Source organism: Siphateles boraxobius, unplaced genomic scaffold (genome assembly GCF_051911475.1).
Source record: "Siphateles boraxobius isolate OS27281-9 unplaced genomic scaffold, OSU_SipBor_1 25, whole genome shotgun sequence".
Lineage (NCBI taxonomy): Eukaryota > Metazoa > Chordata > Actinopteri > Cypriniformes > Leuciscidae > Siphateles > Siphateles boraxobius.
The window spans coordinates 13,809,325-13,831,737 of record NW_027508866.1 but is presented as its reverse complement, the minus strand read 5'-3'; the positions used below and the strand labels follow the sequence as shown (position 1 = coordinate 13,831,737).

General features: G+C 36.8%; 2 protein-coding genes and 1 long non-coding RNA gene across 10 annotated transcripts in view; 2 read left to right on the top strand and 1 right to left on the bottom strand.

The window, feature by feature from the left end:
* The window catches only part of cadm2a (cell adhesion molecule 2a), a 496,729-nt gene that overhangs the window by 123,168 nt on the left and 351,148 nt on the right, over nt 1-22,413 (bottom strand). The window lies entirely within an intron of this gene.
* LOC143750014 (uncharacterized) lies at nt 10,494-13,069 on the top strand. Its single transcript, XM_077242799.1, has 5 exons — nt 10,494-10,813; nt 10,914-11,312; nt 11,499-11,626; nt 11,730-11,836; nt 11,943-13,069. The coding sequence occupies exons 1-5, from the start codon at nt 10,621-10,623 to the stop codon at nt 12,112-12,114; spliced, it is 999 nt and encodes a 332-aa protein (XP_077098914.1). The 5' UTR covers nt 10,494-10,620; the 3' UTR covers nt 12,115-13,069.
* On the top strand, nt 16,052-17,859 carry LOC143749534 (uncharacterized). Its single transcript, XR_013207012.1, has 4 exons — nt 16,052-16,222; nt 16,661-16,720; nt 17,174-17,242; nt 17,368-17,859. It is a non-coding gene; the product is annotated as an uncharacterized LOC143749534 (long non-coding RNA).

The following is a 22,413-nucleotide window of genomic DNA, read 5'->3' as shown; positions in this document are numbered from 1 at the left end:
ATAGATTAAGCTAAAATATAAAAGAGAGATTTATGAACCTTTCTACTGAAGAAAAATGACATGTAATATTTCTGACTCTACAAACGACCAATACAACAATACACACTCGCACCATTTTACCAAACATTCTAGTCAATATGCAACAATTCAGCCCGAGGTCACAATGTACAAATGCCTCAATCATTCACACATTCTGCCATATTTCTCTTAAGAGACAGAGTGAAAGGGACAGAACTTTGATCTTTAAATATTCCACCCGTCTCCCCAGGCCTTGTTTCACACAGCGGTTCAGTGAAACCCGGGACCCCCTACAGCGACTGGAGCAGCCGGCAGCTCTATAAAACACTGACACTTTGGACATTAAAAAAAAATCTCTTATGTGCTGGTGTTACATTTTCCAATTTCCAGTAAGCTAAAGGATATAGAAATCATGAATCTTTCAAACGAGTGGAGTCAAACAGGTACTGCTAAGAATGACAGACAGCTGGGGCATGCCCATTACTCAACCACATATTTTTTTTCCCCACACATTTCGCTCTGTTTCTTCAAATGAATAGTTTAGGGCAAGCTCATATCTTGTGATTGATGGATGGATGGATGGGGGAATTGTTTCCACAGACATAAGACAAAACGCAGCATATGCAGAGGCCAGTTGACTATAAAAAATATATTTTTCTGCACATCAAGGATGGGAGAACCGGAAATAAAAAGTCATTAATTGCTCAAAGAGAGGCTCATTCAGGCTGAATCAGAACAAACCTGTTCAAAAAGGAGATATTTATTGTAGCTATATTATATTATTTCAAATGACTATATTGTATTATAAAAAACAGGTCCTTCTCAAACAATACAGGTCCTTCATTATTTTCCATAATGTAATGATAAAAATTAAACTTTCATATATTTTAGATTCATTGCACACCAATTGGAATATTTCAGGTCTTTTATTGTTTTAATACTGATGATTTTGGCATACAGCTCATGAAAACCCAGAATTCCTATCTCAAAAAATTAGCATGTCATGAAAAGGGTCTCTAAACGAGCTATTAACCTAATCATCTGAATCAACTAATTAACTCTAAACACCTGCAAAAGATTCCTGAGGCTTTTAAAAACTCCCAGCCTGTTTCATTACTCAAAACCGCAATCATGGGTAAGACTGCCGACCGGACTGCTGTCCAGAAGGCCATCATTGACACCCTCAAGCAAGAGGGTAAGACACAGAAAGAAATTTCTGCACAAATAGGCTGTTCCCAGAGTGCTGTATCAAGGCACCTCAGTGGGAAGTCTGTGGGAAGGAAAAAGTGTGGCAAAAAACGCTGCACAACGAGAAGAGGTGACCGGACCCTGAGGAAGATTGTGGAGAAGGACCGATTCCAGACCTTGGGGGACCTGCGGAAGCAGTGGACTGAGTCTGGAGTAGAAACATCCAGAGCCACCGTGCACAGGCGTGTGCAGGAAATGGACTACAGGTGCCGCATTCCCCAGGTCAAGCCACTTTTGAACCAGAAACAGCGGCAGAAGCGCCTGACCTGGGCTACAGAGAAGCAGCACTGGACTGTTGCTCAGTGGTCCAAAGTACTTTTTTCGGATGAAAGCAAATTTTGCATGTCATTCAGAAATCAAGGTGCCAGAGTCTGGAGGAAGACTGGGGAGAAGGAAATGCCAAAATGCCTGAAGTCCAGTGTCAAGTACCCACAGTCAGTGATGGTCTGGGGTGCCATGTCAGCTGCTGGTGTTGGTCCACTGTGTTTTATCAAGGGCAGGGTCAATGCGGCTAGCTATCAGGAGATTATGGAGCACTTCATGCTTCCATCTTCTGAAAAGCTTTATGGAGATGAAGATTTCATTTTTCAGCACGACCTGGCACCTGCTCACAGTGCCAAAACCACTGGTAAATGGTTTACTGACCATGGTATTACTGTGCTCAATTGGCCTGCCATAGAGAATCTGTGGGATATTGAGAAGAGAAAGTTGAGAGACGCAAGACCCAACACTCTGGATGAGCTTAAGGCCGCTATCGAAGCATCCTGGGCCTCCATAACACCTCAGCAGTGCCACAGGCTGATTGCCTCCATGCCACGCCGCATTGAAGCAGGCATTTCTGCAAAAGGATTCCTGACCAAGTATTGAGTGCATAACTGAACATAATTATTTGAAGGTTGACTTTTTTTGTATTAAAAACACTTATTTTATTGGTCGGATGAAATATGCTAATTTTTTGAGATAGGAATTTTGGGTTTTCATGAGCTGCATGCCAAAATCATCAGTATTAAAACAATAAAAGACCTGAAATATTTCTGTTGGTGTGCAATGAATCTAAAATATATGAAAGTTTAATTTTTATCATTACATTATGGAAAATAATGAACTTTATCACAATATGCTACTTTTTTGAGAAGGACTTGATATACAAAATAAAAATGATTTATTATATTATATTTTTTATTAACATATATTATACAATATTTTGAACAGGTTTATTCTGATATTTTGAACAGGTTATAAAAAGACATATGTCAATAAATCATAACAGAATTTTCATGAACTATCCCTTTAAAAAAAGTTTCTATAAATATTGAAAAAATATAAGACGGTTTACTGAATGCCAGTAATAGAAAAGAGGAATTGTGGTGTTTTTATCTCTTTGGATCTAAAGAGGAAGGGAAGACAGAATGAAAACACAGACCATACAGTGCAAATGTCAGACTGTCAATATTTCATAACAAGACCTGGCCTCTCATTTTCAGGCTACTTTTATTTCTTTTCACTGTGTCACTTTGCTAACAAAGAGTTCTGAGCGCAGTTTTGAAGTTTGAAGACTCCTAAGGGAAGGCTCTTCATCAATGACCGGTGAAATCGATGCCGATAGAGCAGCCGTGTGACTGTGTGTCGGCTTTTCTGTAATGAGGATAGCGTGAAGCCCTCAAAGGGAAAGACAGAGACGGAGGAGAGAAAAACAGAGAAGAGAGAGTAAGAGAGAAGATAGTCCGTCCAGGGAGGGAGGTGTTTTCTAAGAAAGCGTCCTAGATGACAAGGAAAAAATATCTCTGCCTTTTACCTACTGTGACTTATCCCTACCATATGCTTTTTACTATAGGAAATTATGGTGTTTGAACAAATCTGCATGTTTTGGTGACTCTCCGGGGCGGTTTGTCAGAGGAAGGATGAGGGAGAAGTTTATCCGCACTCATCCACCCCAAGGTCTGCTTGTTCAACTCGTCCATCCCTTCCATTCCGTATATTATTCATTCACCACACAGAAGCGTTCACGGCACGCGATCCACACACAGAATTCATAAATACATAAGGGGCCACTTGATAAAGCAATTTAGTGTGCGTCTGACAGCATAAAGGCACCTGGGATTTGTGCATGAGGATGAAATCGAGGTCAGCAGAAACATCTTTCCAGTCATACTGTAACCACACGCAGTGTCGCTGCGAAAACGGACCCCTCGGATTGTGCATTATTCAGGACATCCTCAGTCTTTTACGATACAACATTAATCACAGCAGAGCAGTGTTTTCAGGTCAGTCTGTGTGTAGTTACTTGCAGAACTTGCCAAACACTTCCTGAATGATCAGGCTGATCACACATTGTGATTTTTGGATTGTTTTTTAAAGGGGTGGCTACCCTTTCATCGCATTGCAATAGTTATACTTTGTTCCCTGTATTTATTAGCACAGTCTACAGCAGCGGCGAGTGATATTAAGTTACCGTAAAACTTCAAATAATAGCCGCCTGTCTCTTTTACACGCCTGATGTGGCGACAGGTTTGGGTAAATAAAGGTCGACCTCAAAAAGAGGCCGGGTCTGTTTTTTAGTTTCGGGGTGTATTTAATCTTCTAAAACCCGTCAGATCGTCCGCTTTTGGTCGGCCGCCAAAGCAAATTTGTGTCCCGCCAAAGCCTTTTTTGATTGGTGAGTGATGTAGAATAGAATGACTGCTGCGCTTGACAGCTGCGAATGACTGCTGCGCTTGATAGGCAAACTATCAGAGAGAGAGAGCCCCGGCCGCGCGCGCACACTCTCACGTCTTCAAACAACACGAGTGCTGTCTTGCTCTCTCTCCCTCGCGCATTAATCAAAATCAATTGACACTTAGATAGTAAAAGGTCGAAAGATCGCAGTTTCACGTGGAGCATTTTGGAGATTTTTTGAGATTAGAGACTGTAGGAACAACATCTCAATGAACAACATCTCAACACTAAATTATAAAGGCCTGTCTCATAAGCCCCTTTCACACAGCGCGCTGATCCCGGGAAATTGCCAGGAAATTGCCAGAACGCCTGCTGTTTGAACGCAAACACGACCCGGGATTGATGCCGGGATTGATCCCGGGTTGGGGACCTAGTAGCATTGCCGGGATCAGTCCCGGAACGCGCGCTGTGTGAACAAAAGCCGTAATCAATGCCGTGTCGTAATGATGACGCTGAAGTGAAGTGAAAGCAGGCTAGTGAAACGGTACGTAATGCGTTAGTTTATGATCGAATCAGAGAGAAACATGCACAAGCGTGGTTTCTCGAGAGAGAAATCGCAGCTCATAAGCAAACTATAGACACTGCTGAGACATTACATGTCAGATCGATGTCATGTGTCTTCACGGGATTTTTACGGGTTGTGTGTGAACGCACTCTCTGATTCCGGAAAATCACTGGCAGTGTGAATGAACCAAAGTCAAACGAACCCGGGTCAAATCCCGGGTTGCTTTATCCGTGTATTTTCCGGAATCTCTGTGTGAAAGGGGCTATATAGACGCCTGTCTCAAATACAAGCCGGTGCAGTTCGACGATTTGGGAAAATAAAAGCCTGGGCTATTATTTGAAGTTTTACGGTACCTAGGAAACCGTGAGAGCCGGTCCACATGACAATCACGCAAGTGTATTACCTGCCGCTGTATTTACAATTTCGAAATGCACACCGAATCACCATGTTGCCAATTCCTTCGTTTACTATCGAATGTTTCAATATCGTTGTTCAAGACTACTACTAGCTTGCTAGACGTCCCGACTATAGTGCGCTTCTGTTCTGTGTTTACCTTTCGGTAAAGGGTTACCCCTTTAACATTGTTTGATCACTACATAATTCCCCCACTCCCATTTGTGCTATTTCACAGGTTTATGACTATTTTATTCTTCTAAATGGCATAAAATAGCAACAGGCCTGGAAAAAACTTTTCTCTAGATACAGCAGGTGGGCTGGAAATGCTGTCGTACTGTGTTTTCGTGTAAGGGTGGGTGTCTGCAGGCAGCACTGGGGGACTTTTAATACTTTAAAGCAGATGAGACTCGGTCTAACACTTGATTCAGTCTTTTTAGCCTGCAGTTTCAGTTGCTGTAGTCTATGGGGCACTGCTGTTTCGCTGACATCTGATATTGCTTTCAACTATGTGCCTCTAATGAAGTTTGGCTGGAACAGAGTCAGGCAGTCCAGTGAGGCTTCACTTTATGTCTAACACTTGTATTATTGGAATAAAAGTCTTAAATATCAATAGCTTAAAGTAATATTCAATTATTATTGCACACTGTGAGCTGGAGAAACATATTGCACCTTTGTGAAATATAATATTTGATTATATCAGACTTAAGAAGAAGCTAAGCATCCCATAGTAACACAAGTCATAATAAAGGAGCTCATTAACTGTATTGCTTTTAACTCATTAACAACTTCATGTTATTGGTTTGAGTGTTATTACCGATCTGACATTTACGGACAAGTATTAATGATTTAAATTTGTAGCGAAAAGTTCACTGCTACAAATCAGCACTTCAATATTCTTCAGCACGAACACACAGTGACCTTTTTGCTGACGTTAAAGGACACTTTGTTTATCAGTTTACAGTTTAGTTTTATTTTCCAGATCAGTTCTGCCCTCTTCAACTCATATAACCTCAAGAAACAGATTGGATGTTTATTGCTACGAGATGTGACACATCCTCCGCCATTATTTTCCCACAATGCCTTCGTCCATTGCTATATTCTGGTCTAATCATTGGTTTGAGGCAGATTTTTGATCCAGAAAATAAATTACAACCCAGACTTATAGAAAATATGCACCTGTGTCAACATTTTTGCAAATTGATACAGTAATATGTTGCTTCTTGCACGTTTTGTGTGACTCTCCAGTGTGTGGCACTACAAAACATGTTCAAATTTCTCCAAAACAGATAAACATGACTGTGCCAACATTTTGTTATGCGCTATCTCAGCAATTCAGAAATGAAACGTCTGATTAGTGGCACCAAAAGGTGAATGCTCTGTCGCCTTTGAAAACAATGTGCCCAACCTTAATCACAACCGGTAGTATTAACAAAAGAAACCGTGAGAAAAAAAATTATTGCTGAAGCAAATATGCTATTTTACCTTGTTTCTACAAATGTACTATTTCAGAAAATGTTAAAATGCATTTCTGTCATGACAACTCTCGGAATGATTGGCATGGTAATGGGTATGAAAATGTTGTATATTTTGTCTTGGCGGAATAGATCTGCTACGCTGCTGCTGCTTTTATTGCTTCTGCTGCTTTTATTGCTTCTGCTGCTATAGTTTACTGCTGCTGCGACAGAGCAAGTACGGGACTTGCTACTGCCAATACATACATGACACACTACTGTGAGCAAGACAGGCATGCTGCTGCGGTACAATAGCATACAGTGAATTACCCGTAGCAGATCTACAGGTGGAGCTAGGGAAGGTGCAGGGTTTCTGAAACAGGCTGCACTGCTAGGGCAAATGCTACCCATTTTGACGGTTGAAGGTATTCAGCCTTCAAAATGAAGGTTTGAAGGTTGAGCAGCGAGCTCATTGGCTACTGATATGGAAGGAACCAATCAGTTGCGCCATATCGTTTAAGCTTATGATTATGAACTGGTAAGTAAAATGACCTATTAACCTGCACCATCTAGAGTTTCATGCCGGAACTTTGTATTTATCACAATTACCAGCTGGAGTGCACCCGATAGCCACCAGAGGGCACTCTACCCCAGACTATTGCCACACAATCAAGGACTACATTTCCCATAACTCACGTCCCGGTCTCATCATCCATGATTGTCTTCAGCCATGTCTCATTAGCCTTGGTAGCTCACCCTATATAAGCCTGGTTTACGAAGTTTTGTATGTGTCTCCGCTGCATCTTTGAGCGTTTTTTTGTTTTGTTTCTCATGTTCATGGTTTTGCCTGTGTTCCTGTGCCCTATTATTGTTTGGACTATTAATCCTGTGCTTTTGACCTTTTGCCTGTTTATTGGATTACACCTTTGGATTGCCCTTAATAAAATAAATTTGGATCAACAACCTTTTGTCTTGGAGAAGTGCATGACAGTATTACTTTACAAATCATCCACTACGCTAAAAGTTTTTTGAGGTGATAACATAGTATTGTGCAAAGAACCTCAAAGAACTGCGTGAAAATTCATTAATCAATAATCAGCCCCTTTAATCATAATTTGTGTGAAAAAGAATAAAAGTTTTGGCTGTTTTACAGTCTCTAGTGTACATTTTGGTTGGAAACTGCTGGGAATTGTATGCAGCCTACTGTATGTATAGGTACGTAATTGGAGTTTTGCTACAATTTTGGTTGAACCTGGGCATGATAATTAGCCACTAACAACTGGGGAAACAGGCTATGCAATCGGTTAACATTTACCGGTAAAACGCACTGTGTTATCAGATGTACGTGAGTTGAAAAATCTGTTCTGAGCAACACTAATGGAGACGCACCGAGAGAAAGTAAACTGAAGCTGCAAAGAGAGTTCAAAATAATCAATATAGGGAATAAAATGTGTCTCCTGCATTGAGTCCAAACAGAAGCCACCGCCGTAACAATGATGGATGGCTGCCTGCACCCTTGGCATTTCACATCAGCATAAAGCTCCCGCATTACGCGTGCACGGGGACCCGCTGGGACCGCGAAACTCCCTCTTGGGGTCCTGCTGAAGAGAGCCTGTCTCATCACTTATGTGAAACGCTCCCTCCAGTTGTGTAAAAAGAATGGGAAATAAAGCTGAGGCCTAATCAAGGACCCTCATCAGTGGAGCCGGTGGCATTTTTCTTGCTTTCGGCAAACGAAACAAACTCAATTACCATTAGAAAGCTTCCCCTCTAATGCGGGCGAACAATGGCAGGAGCTTGATGGATCCACGCGGACTGTTAGCGTCTGCCTTCCTACACCAGTCACTCAAACTTCAGCGTGCGGGCCTTCTAATGGCCGCGATAACGGTGACTCATTACAATGTCATATCCTTTATGCCTGACTTCTTGTCAACCCAGACAAAGACCTGATACACGCTCCAGGGTAGCAGCCAATCAAATTGTTGGAAAATAAGCAAGGGGGCATTTTAAATTTCCTCTCTATATATACAGTGTTTGAGAATGACTGACAGGGAAAAACTGTGGGAAAGGACACTGAATGTATAATTCGGAATAGCTAACACCTCACCTATTAGATTCAACATATTCCATTGAATACGTTTTGGTACCGAATGGTAAGATGTGACAATATCACAGTGCACAAATCCTCTTCAGATATTGTTTTCCTATTAGAAAAACACTGTCTGAGAAATAGAGACCTTATCATTTGTAAACAATCAATCTGTTGTGTTCATTGTTAATAGTGCCGAGATCAACTTCCTCTAATTTGTGGTTTATTGCAGATAAAGTTGGATCTTATGCAAATACTAGTGAAAATGGGAAATTGCATTTCTGATACCTTAATATTTTCATGAAATAAACTCATATTAACCACATATATTTTTTGAAGAATTATTGTGAAATAATTTATTATTATTATTATTACTATTTAATATGTTTTCAGAATTTTTTATTTATTCATGTGATGGCAAAGCTAAATATTCAGCATCATTACTCCAGTCTTCAGTGTCACATGATCCTTCAGAAATCATTCTAATATGCTGATTTCTTGCTAAAGAAACATTTCTTATTATTATCAATGTTTAAAACAGTTGCTTCATATTTTTTTTATGTGAAAACCATGTTGCATTTATGTCAGGATTATTTCATGAATAAAAAGTTTAAAAGAACATCATTTATTTAAAATAGAAATATTTTTACCAATGTAAAAATTCTTACTGCACTTTTGATCATTTAAATTTGTCTGTTATTTTTTTTTTTTTTAAATCCTTATAACCCCACATGTTTTGAATGGAAGTGCTGTATATCGCTGATGATTAAAAACCTGCAAATAGTCAGTTATATTATTTTTGTGCACCGTAGCCATCTCAGGTCAAATATAAAACATAAATAATGCAATTCTCTGATTGTTTATATGATAAAAAATAAATAAACAAATAAATAAATAAAAAACAGGAAAAGCTTTAATTATAGCTGTCAGGTTATGATAAGGTCAAGGGATTTATTAAAAAGTCAAAATAAGAAATTTATTTTAAAATAAATATTGAATTTTTCCACATATGTTACAAAAAAGCATAATACAATAAGTGTTTTGGTCTGTTTAAAGCACAAAGCTTAAAACAAAGCTTTAAACAGACCAAAAACACTTAGTTCTTATTTGAAGATATTGTTTTAAAGACATTCAGATGTTTTACTTTAAAAATGATTAATAATCGGATTTTTCACAATATAGCTCCTTAAGAGACATAACTCATATGAAGGTGATGACTGAAGCAAAGAGCGTGTTTTTCAGGAAGATTACCTTTAATGACTGGGAAGTGTAGAACAATGCTTTCTAGTGACATGCTAATTGTTGGGCCTGTCTTTTGCATACAAACATAATGGACCACAAAATGACTTCTGTCACGTCGCTTCAGTTGCTCCGACAATTAAAACCTCAGGTGGGAGAAATCGCTCTGAGAGACGAAGAGAAAGTAAATGACAGAGAGGAGGGAAAAGTTGTCTGACAGTTTAGCAACATAATAGTTTTAGCCGGCTTGCCTGCGGAGTTTAGCTTTTCTGAAGTCGCAGAACAAAGCGACCATGATGAAGCATCTTGACAGCCGGTAGTTACAGCCATTCTCTAATATAGAAGAATGTCTTGAAACTGTGTGCGTTCAATATCTGTTTGATTTAAATGAACCCATGAGTCACATGCCGTTGAGCAATTGAATAAAAGATAAATTAAGAGCATTTGCTTCCCCAAAATCATAATTTGAGTTCATCTATCGTATGTGCTTGATCATCTGACAATGGAATGAGAAGTTTGTAAAGTATTTTCCCCTTATACTGATAGACAGCCTGAGAGAAAGTAATATATATATATATATATATATATATATATATATATATACTGTATATATATATATATATATATAGTAACAAATATATATAAAATCACTATATATCATGCATTTGTTAATAAAAGGTGCTGCACAGCCACACTAAAAATGTTTTAGTTAAACACAAATGTTTTGTAAAAGTTAACCAATCCCATTGCAGAAAATTGTGACATTTGTGTTAACTTCCTATGTGCTGCAAGTTCCTTTTTACATAAATACATGAAATATTACCACAGACACACAGACAGACATCAGGAGTACAAAACATTCACTTCAGGTGAGATATTAGTTAGTTAGGATTGACTTTTAAAACTTCGCATTTACGGTTCATAGTTAAAAAGTTGTAGCCATCCAAACTGCACTAAGAATGTCTGGGCTTGTAAATGATGGTATGGATAAAGGTTCAATCATGGAATCAGAAGACAGAATAGATAAGACAGTTGATATCTACATCAGTGCTGAGGCTGTAAGAGACATGAAACATAAGAAAGACACCGAGGACTTCGACACCCAAACAGCGAAAACCCAAACAGCGAAAACCCAAACACCTCAACACACAGGTAACTGAGATTAACTTCTAATACATTTACTCACAAAAGCTGATGTAAATTGTTTTAATTGAAGAAGAAAATAGACTTGCATAATGTCTATCATCTTCAGGAAGTGGTTCTGTGAGGAACAGAAGCTCCAGGGCAGCTGCAGTGTGTTTGGTGTTGCTGTGTGTTCTTCTGGTGACTGCAGTCATAGTGCTGTGTGTCACGTTCACTCAAGAGAGAAACCAGCTAATATCCAAGAATGAAAACCTGACCAATGACAGAAACCAGCTAATATCCAAGAATGAAAACCTGACCAATGACAGAAACCAGCTAATATCTAAGAATGAAAACCTGACCAATGACAGAACCCAGCTAATATCCAAGAATGAAAACCTGACCAATGACAGAAACCAGCTAATATCCAAGAATGAAAACCTGACCAATGACAGAAACCAGCTAATATCTAAGAATAAAAACCTGACCAATGAGAGAAACCAGCTAATAAATAATCTTCAGAGTTATGGTAAAGTTTCTTTAATCTATGAAGTTATTTTCTATACAACATACATTTTTAAAGCATGATAGATTTGGGTTGTTCTCTCAGTAACATTCAGTGTTCATAATCTATGAGTTTACTATCTGTTATAAGTTACTGACAAGTGAGTGTTAAAGGGAATAAAAAGCTAATAGCTGAACTGGTTGTTTACAGGTGGATGGACTTACTATAAATCCAGTTTTTACTACATGCCGAGTGAGACGAAGAGCTGGACTGAGAGCAGAAGATACTGTAGAGAGAGAGGAGCAGATCTGATCATCATAAACAACAGAGAGGAACAAGTAAGAGTTGCTTTTATGGTGTTTAACTAAATAAGAGATGGTGAGATGAAATGTGTATAATGTCTGTTTATGATATAAATGTGCAACTGTTTCATCTGCTCAGGATTTTGTTAAGAACATGACTGGTTCTGCTATAGTCTATATTGGTCTGACTGACAGTGTTGTGGAGAACACATGGAAATGGGTTGATGAAAGCACACTGACCTCTGGGTGAGAAAACACTGAACTGATTAATATCTAATAAATGATTCTTACAGTCAGTATCATATCACACAGAAAGCATCACTGAACATCTAATGCTGATCTGTATTTTCAGGTTCTGGGCGTCTGGAGAGCCTAATGGGGATAGAAGAGAGAACTGTGTCGTGACTGTGGCTGTGCCTACAAAGCCAGAGTGGGGTAATAGAGTAGGGTGGCTTGATGTTGACTGTAATTTACCTTTTCAATGGATCTGTGAGAAGAGTATTTCACAACTCACACTGCCATAAGAAACATCACAAACTTTTTCTTTAAACAAGTTTAACTGTACAAAACTTCTGTAATAATTATGATCTAAAGCAGTGTTTCTCAACCGTGTTCCTGGAGGACGCCCCGCTGATTTATATAAATTGATGTCATAAAAAGTTAAACTACCCCTGCTTATTCAAAAGTTACTCATTTCCATTACAGTAGGAAATTTCAGACCAACTGCTGGACAAAACACCTCAACATTTATAGTACAAATATCAACAGGATTGTTCTGAAATCTGAATACAGATTTATGTTTTGTAAGGGATGCGCATATAACTTAGTTCACCATGTTATTCCCTATGATTATGTAATTATGTTGTGTTAGCCTATATATTTTTATTTGTACAGTAACTGCAAATGATTCAACAGTGTTTTCGTTAACAGCATGCATTTCGAAGCAGTAACGATAACGACTTAAAGTGGGTTAAATGAATAATAAGTGTAATATATATAAATAACACTTCATTCATATGCAAACTGTCATGCTAGTAAAAGCTGAAGAATTTGAGCTGACCTGAAGCTTTTTAACAGTTTCCCAGATCTCCAAGAGTCTGAAGTTGATGTTTGTCGACAAAACGCTGCAGATGATGCTGACTGTGTATGAATTTAAAGAGATGAAGCTTTTTTTTCAAGCACTTTTTTTCACACACACACACACACACACACACACACACACACACACACACACACACACACACACACACACACACACACACACACACACACACACACACACACACACACACACACACACACACACACACACACACACACACACACACACACACACACACACACACACACAGGTACCGGTGGTTTATAAGGACTTTTTCCCCCAAAAAGTTCCATCCTGGTTTATGGGGACCCACCTTTCCCTTTGTCATATAGATTAATAAGAAATATTAAACTGCTCCTTGTGGCATGGGATACAAATCTGGCTCAGAATTTAATTCTAATGAAACAGTCTGGAAATATGAAGACCTGACAAACTAAAGCACTGTAAGGACAGGACAGGAGTGTGCGTTTCCTGATTTAATTATGATTTATGAGGACTACCCTGCTTTATCTGGACATCACTCACATACACACATACACACACATCTGACCCTTAATTATGAGGACAACCCCGGTTTATCTGGTCATCTCACACATACACACACCTAACCCTTAATTATGAGGACTAACCTGGTATAACCTGGACTAACTTTACCCAAGAGAGTACAACATCACTTAAGTTTGTTTCAATACCAGCATATAGAAAAACAAAACAAGAAATTATCAGCAATTGTTCAACCTGGCTTAAACTTTAAGAGAGATTTCAGAAAACTAACCTGAGTTTGTAATGTGAGATTTAGCAGGTGTGAAGTGAGTGAAGAGCAAAAAGAAAAGAGGGAAAGTGAAATACGGAAATATTTTGGCTTTAAAAATTAAAAAAATTAAAAAACCAAAAGGAGTTTTTACTATTTAACCATCACTAACAAATGCATTCACCCACAAGTATTTTTCACAATTGAACCTTGAATGTCAGTCTTAATTAGATTTTAAGAAGTTTGTCTAAAGATAGTTTTGAATAAAGCTAAATATTTCCAGTTGACTGGGTTTGGGTTTTGTTATAACCATATGAATCATGCATACACACACACACACACACACACACACACACACACACACACACACACACACACACACACACACACACACACACACACACACACACACACACACACACACACACACACACACACACACACACACACACACACACACACACACACACACACACACACTCACACACACACCTGACTAACCCTTGATTATGAGGACATTTTAGGTTTAACTGGACCTCACTCTCACACACTCTCAAACACACACAAACACCTGACTAACCCTTGATTATGAGGACATTTTGGGTTTAACTGGACCTCACTCACACACACTCTCAAACACACACACACACACACACACACACACACACACACACACACACACACACACACACACACACACACACACACACACATACACACACACACACACACACACACACACACACACACACCTGACTAACCCTTGATTATGAGGACATTTTGGGTTTAACTGGACCTCACTCACACACACTCTCAAACACACACACACACACACACACACACACACACACACACACACACACACACACACACACACACACACACACACACACACACACACACACACACACACACACACACACACACACACACACCTGACTAACCCTTGATTATGAGGACATTTTGGGTTTAACTGGACCTCACTCACACACACTCTCAAACACACACACACACACACACACACACACACACACACACACACACACACACACACACACACACACACACACACACACACACACACACACACACACACCTGACTAACCCTTGATTATGAGGACATTTTGGGTTTAACTGGACCTCACTCACACACACTCTCAAACACACACACACACACACACACACACACACACACACACACACACACACACACACACACACACACACACACACACACACACACACACACACACCTGACTAACCCTTGATTATGAGGACATTTTAGGATTAACTGGACCTCACTCTCACACACTCTCAAACACACACAAACACCTGACTAACCCAAGTGGAAAAAAAGTATACTTTATTGTATTTGAAATATATTCCCTTTTTCAATAGTACATTGCAAATATACTAACAAAAAATGTACTATCTTTAAATATATTATAAGTATATTAGCATCATCCTTTTTTACCTATTTTTATAATACAACTTTTAACACACTTTAAAATAATTGTACTTTAGTATATTTTCTCAAAATATATTGAAAAACAAGCATACTTTTAACATATTTCTAAAAAGTCCACTATAAGTACATTGGTTAAAAATATATGCTTTGTTACACTTTTAAGAAATATGCTTAACACAAGTGTACTTTTAATATATGTATAACAAGTGCACTAGAAGTACATTGGTAATAAATACATGCTTAATTATACTTTTAAAAATATGCTAAAAACAAGCATAATTTTAACATATTTCTAAAAAGTGCACTATAAGTACTTTGGTAATAATAATAATATGCTTAGTTACATTTTTAAGAAATATGCTAAACACAAGAATACTTTTAGTGAAGTTTTAGTGCATTTAAAGAAAACATACTTATGTTGCTCTTACTTACAATACATTTTTGGAGTACTTTGTGTAAAAACATAGCAAAATGATTAAGCTTTTAGTGTGTTTAAAATATATGAACTTTATAAACACTTAGGCCTAACTGCAATATATTTTAAATATGTATGTATTTATCATTTTAATATTTAAAAATATATATATTTACAATGTACCAACTTATAATGTATTAGAAACATTTGTCAACTATTATTAAGCATTGCAATAAGCAAACCTAATTAATGTTGTTCACTTTTACTTGTTTGTAGGCTACTTGTAAAAGGTTGTTGTCCAGTGCATGCTCCAGAGAAGTTAAAAAAAGGTTGTACTTGGTTAAATTCAAACAATAGCATAATACACGTGACTAGTCCTGATTGGTTCCAGAGCCGTTAAAAGGTTGTGATTTGTTCTTATGATAATGAGCTCGCGAGCTCGCAGTCGCACCTCACTCAGAGCTTCCATTTACGATGCTGTGCGTGTATGTTACTTGAATGTGATTAGATTTAGAAGTCTAAATTTAAACTGTTAAAAATATACAGAGCAATCTTGTCTCGTTAGAGGAGTAGGAGGAAACAACCTCGATTCATATGGATTAGGTGGTATTTTTTGTGATTAAGTTTTTGAAACGTAGCGTTATGACAAACGTGATTTTACCCAGCTTCTTCAAGTTTGCATGGCGTGTGACATTCGGAACCTCATTATGTTGTGACTCTTCTAGGTACGATTTGTATTACATTAACATTACTTGTCTTTGCCAGTCGTATTTTTGACACAAAGTGTAACAGCGCGTCTTTTTCAGTTCAGCTACATTCAATTTGACCAATCAGAGCCAAGCTTTTCACATCGAAGCAGACTCGAAGAGATGAAGATACTGCCTCAGAAGTTACTGGTAAGTTTTAGTTGCTGTTTGCATACATAAGCTCACTATTTAGTTTTTTAATCTTAATACATCTTTTTAAAATCTATGTGGAGACATTTGTTTGTCTTAAAACAAATAAAAAACATAGTCCAATGCATCTGCAAAAAACATAATTAGTAATTATAACATGTACAACATTGCATTAACATTATTTTTATTTTCAAAATGAAGCTGTGTATTTATTTCTGATTTCCTGACAAATTTGGCTTCATTATGTAAATGATCTTTCTTTGAAAGTTTGGGGAAAAAATACATGTTATGAACAAAGTTACTTTGTCTTAAGCTGACCAGACAATTACGGTAGTGTGTGTTGATTGGTGTTTATAGTAGTTCAAGCTTGACAACCTTATTGCCGTATGTATGCATATATAATTCTTTTTTTTCATATTAGTATTTGTTGTTTTTAAGACCAGCTGCTATAGAAGAAAAACTGAAATCTGAGTGCAGAGACAAGCGAAGAAGAGAGTAGTAAGTATGGTTTGATCTCATATCACCTCTATTATAGAGATCTTTGAATCAGGCCTATTGAGCGGTGGTCGACAGTTAGGGAAATGTTAGCGACGCGTGTCCATTTCAGGTGTCTAATTTGTGCTGCCTTTGGGTCATTCATGTAAAAATCTGTTTATTTGATAGTGTTTTTTAGTAAAGCTGTAAGTCACTTGTCCTAGTTGTCCTTGCATACAATATTTTTAACAACTTCTAATTTCCTTAAATCTTTAGATCTTTCTTTACAATAGACAGGTTCATGGGAAATACCCTAGGTTTTAAATAAACCACAATTATCAATATAAAACATATCCTCTAATACTCACAGGTTGCTTTATTGCTGCAAATAACTATATCTGTAACTTTTTGATTGAACTTTGCTCACTGTAAATTGTGTTGGGCTTCTTCTAATCTCATGTTCAATGTAACTCATAGAGTGCTGTACAGTGACGACAAACAATAGGATAAAGCTTGCTGAGGAGGATATAGCCAAAGCTTTTAAAGGTAAACTGAGAATTCAACAGTATTCTAATGCATTTCTATGCAAATTATTATACATATATTGAAACATGGATACAAAAGTGTTAATCATTGGTTAATTTTATATTAATTCTTCTTCCCTTTCAAAGATCCTCTGATAAAGCAGTCTTCAAATACTACAAGCCCCAGTTGTAGAAAATGAGTTGAAGTGATCGTCTACTTGAAGATGAAGATATGACACTCAAACTCTTCTGTTTCTTTGGTTCAGCCATTTGTAGGCCTAAGTTTGTAAATAATGCATTATGCACTTCTGCACATTATTTTTCTGAAACTTTTTTTTTCTGAAAATTGCATTGTGATGCTTATTTAGTGATGTAAAATTCATAGTGTACTTTTCAGTAATGCATGTATAACTGAAATGTTCTACAAAAAAAATATAAATATAGCTCTGCCATAGCATTTCACTGATCTTTTTAATTTATTTTTATTTCCTTTTTTACTCTTATGTAATTTACACAAGATACTATATTAAAGTTTTCTTGATTTTCAAAGTCTGTGCATGTCTTAATGTTTATATTTAATTATTTTTGCACTTTTAATATACCATTTTAAATACTGAATAAAACATTTTTATAATAAGCTATTAGTGTAATGCTAATACACTTTTAATGCTATTTAAATGTTTTTGAAGTACATTAAAATTATGCTTCACATATATTACAACTAGTTTAAGACATATTTTTAATGAACTGGAAAGAAATACACTTAATGTACTACTGGAAGTGGTTCCATTTTAGCATAATTTAGTATATTAAAATATAGTACAAATATGTTTCGAAGGCACTCATGAATTTGTAACACAAATAAAGTACACTTTAAGCATGAAAATACGCATGTACTTAAAGTGTACTAAGTATACTTGAAATTGTCTCAATTTAGCATCAAAAAGTACACTAAATACACTTAAAGTTATACTTTAGTATAATTTAATTATAACTAAAATACACTTAGTAAAAAAAAAGTATCCAAAATAGCACACTTCGAGTTAACTAATCATTAACACACTTGAAGTATACTGACAATTAGTCTGGCTGCAAGTATACTTAGCATACTTTTTTTTCACTAGGGAACCCTTGATTATGAGGACATTTTGGGTTTAACTGGACCTCACTCACTCACACACACACACACACACACATCCTTAATTACCTCTATCCTAATACACTGCAAATTGTGTGATTTTAATGTTTTGGTCTGTAAGTCAGTGAGGTCGTCTGTCATTTGGGAATAGCAATATGGCTGAATAACTCCATAATTCTTACAAAAGTATATGGCACCAAAACTTAAACTCTAAAATATGTGTGACTCAGTGTCGTCTATATTTGATGATGTTGCAAGATGTTCTGAAATGAAGGCATTGTGTCAGGTGAAGTGAACTTAAATGGACCAGACACCACTGATATAAAATAAATACAGTAGGACTTTACAAACAAAAATGTTTTATCTGATAAACATTGAAGAGATAGTGCACCTAAACATTTATGTTTTGAATAGACAACTTTCAAACTTTTTTTTAAAATGCAAAAATATTGTACAATTATCTTATATAGAGAGAACAATCCCTTTAAGTCTTTTATTGAGAAAATTTGCTTGTTGATGTATTGAAAACGTTATTGTTGTTCTGCAATAAACTAAATTTAATGTGAACCATCTTTTTGCTTTCAAAACACACATTTCCACATTCAGTGTTATTACAAATATATATGAGTAATCAAAACTATTACAGAAAAAAAAAATTAAAATGTGGATATTATATTTAGTAATCAAAAATAAACAAAACAGAACTGTCTTGTTTTTTCTATGAATGACATGGAACAAATTTACATATTTAAAACGGAGCGGTTGGCAAAGGCTTTTTACACGAACTCCTCACATCATTGTCTGGTTGGACTAGATAAACTGACAAAAGACACAGAGCTGATAACTAGTAGTGTGAGAGTAACAACGGATATTACTATTGACACGACTGATCAGAGTTCAAATCTGCCTTTTCCCAATCCCATTCTTTTCCCTATTTACACTGCATATCAGTTTGGAGAGATGTTTATTTTACATAAACTTGAAAAACATATTGGAAAAGTTTAAATAAAAAAATTTACCAAACGGTAAATTAATAGACTTATAGGCCTTTAGATATCATCCTTTCTGAATATGTTGTTATATGATATGACAACGTACTACATTTTACTGAGGTGCAAATAATATCTGCCACTATTCACACTTTAAGTGCAAATAAAATAAAAAAACCTTTGTACTGAGTGTAATTAATAACTAATGTCTGCAGTTAGTGAAATAGCATCTACCTATCCACCTTATTCCTACGCCCCATGACGCTTTGCGCGAATTATGGGTGTAACTTCCGTTAAGCTGTAAACAATCAGTGAAAGACTCTAAACTGTGTACAATGACATTACATTATTCTACCCACCCTTCAACAATTGAACATTAAAAGGACCTTTAAAAGTGTACGAGCATCAACAAGGTACTTTCAACAGATCATGAATAATCCCAAAAGTGTGATTCTTTCCACAGCAAAATCTGACAGTTAAATATCAGTGTGGTAATCTGTATTATAACATACGTTGCCTTAATAATTTTTATTGTTATTATTTAGCTACTTCAGCATTGCGTGATGCTATTTTAATGTGATTGCGGTCATTTTGACAGATAATAAATTGTATTTACCTGTGAAAACAAACCTGGAAAGAGACGTGAAGATTTGGGGAGAAAAAAAAGACATTCTTTGTTCATTCCAGTGAATAATTAATGGCATATATCGTAAATTAAATCGTTGAGAACAGACCACGAATGTGCTCTATGTTGACCTTTTTTCATACTATTACAGCGGAATGCAAAAGGAAAAAAGAAAATAATCATGAGGAAAAGAATGCAGTGACTGAAAATAGCTCTTGCCATAGATATTCTTGTTATAACATGTCGCGTTAAAATACCAAGTGTCACGTTATTCTTATGCTATTCTTAAATAAAACATGAAAGAAAACTGATAGCTCATTTAGTCAAACTAGCGGATAAACTTTTTTTTGTAGGGCAAGCTTATGATTTGAAATGATTCGTTTCAGTCTTTTTGATTGGAAGTTCACCAAACCGGAAGTGCCGCCCATAATTCAAAACGCAGTAAACTCGTCAGGAATAGTTTTGCTTTAAATCCATCAATCACCACAGAATCCTTTCACAACAAGAAATCCTTTAACATATTGGATATGAACCCAATCTACATTGCTGAGAAAAAGAAAATCTAGTGTACTTCTGTGGTGCGTTGAAGTTCCTTAATGCATATATAATTGAAATATTTCCACGAAGCAACAGTTCCTTTCTGCATAAATACTTGACATACAAACAAACGAGGAACAAAACACAGTCCACTCCAGGAGAGAAACTAGAGTTAGTTCGTTGGCATCTAGATGACACTGAAACTGTCTGAAAGTGTAAATTAACATATAGAAAGGAGTACAACCTGCAAAATGCACAGAAAAGATGGACAGACCACTGACAAGATCTATGAAAATGATGATGTTATTGAAGGTAATTTTGGAAAAGAGATCACAGACTCAACGCAAGGCAAACCATCTGAATGCACAGGTAACGAGATTAACAATTCACTCAGTCTTCATGCTTTCAGTTGATGTGTGCTGTGTTAAATTGATAAAGAAAATGACATCATATCTGTGGTGTTCAGGAAGTGGTTCTGTGAGGAACAGAAGCTCCAGGGCAGCTGCAGTGTGTTTGGTGTTGCTGTGTGTTCTTCTGGTGACTGCAGTCATAGTGCTGTGTGTCACGTTCACTCAAGAGAGAAACCAGCTAATATCCAAGAATGAAAACCTGACCAATGACAGAAACCAGCTAAAATCCAAGAATGAAAACCTGACCAATGAGAGAAATCAGCTAATATCCAAGAATGAAAACCTGACCAATGACAGAAACCAGCTAATATCCAAGAATGAAAACCTGACCAATGAGAGAAATCAGCTAATATCTAAGAATAAAAACCTGACCAATGAGAGAAACCAGCCAATAAATAATCTTCAGAGTTATGGTAAAGTTTCTTTAATCTATGAAGTTAATTTCTATACAACATACATTTTTAAAGCATGATAGATTTGGGTTGTTCTCTCAGTAACATTCAGTGTTCATAATCTATGAGTTTACTATCTGCTATAAGTTACTGACAAGTGAGTGTTAAAGGGAATAAAAAGCTAATAGCTGAACTGGTTGTTACAGATGGATGGACTTACTATAAATCCAGTTTTTACTACATGCCGAGTGAGAAGAAGAACTGGACTGAGAGCAGAAGAGACTGTAGAGAGAGAGGAGCAGATCTGATCATCATAAACAACAAAGAAGAACAAGTAAGAGTTGCTTTTATGGTGTTTAACTAAATAAGAGATGGTGAGATGAAATGTGTATAATGTCTGTTTATGATATAAATGTGCAACTGTTTCATCTGCTCAGGATTTTGTTGAGAACATGACTGGTTCTGCTATAGTCTATATTGGTCTGACTGACAGTGTTGTGGAGAACACATGGAAATGGGTGGATGGCACCAACATGACCTCTGGGTGAGAAAACACTGAAGGGATTAATATCTAATAAATGATTCTTATAGTCAGTATCATATCACACAGAAAGCATCACTGAACGTCTAATGCTGATTTGTATTTTCAGGTTCTGGGCGTCTGGAGACCCTAATGGGGATAGAAGAGAGAACTGTGTCGTGACTGTGGCTGTGCCTACAAAGCCAGATTGGGGTAATAGAGTAGGGTGGCTTGATGTTGACTGTAATTTACCTTTTCAATGGATCTGTGAGAAGAGTATTTCACAACTCACACTGCCATAAGAAACATCACAAACTTTTTCTTTAAACAAGTTTAACTGTACAAAACATCTGTAATAATAATTATGATCTAAAGCAGTGTTTCTCAACCGTGTTCCTGGAGGACGCCCCGCTGATTTATATAAATTGATGTCATAAAAAGTTAAACTACCCCTGCTTATTCAAAAGTTACTCATTTCCATTACAGTAGGAAATTTCAGACCAACTGATGGACAAAACACCTCAACATTTATAGTACAAATATCAACAGGATTGTTCTGAAATCTGAATACAGATTTATGTT

What these genes read in the sequence shown, in the direction of transcription:
- LOC143750014 (XM_077242799.1), top strand. Translation starts at nt 10,621, where the DNA reads ATGTCTGGGCTTGTAAATGATGGTATGGATAAAGGTTCAATCATGGAA. An exon ending in CCAAACACCTCAACACACAG is followed by an intron (nt 10,814 to 10,913) that starts GTAACTGAGATT and finishes TATCATCTTCAG; the next exon opens with GAAGTGGTTCTGTGAGGAAC. An exon ending in AAATAATCTTCAGAGTTATG is followed by an intron (nt 11,313 to 11,498) that starts GTAAAGTTTCTT and finishes GGTTGTTTACAG; the next exon opens with GTGGATGGACTTACTATAAA.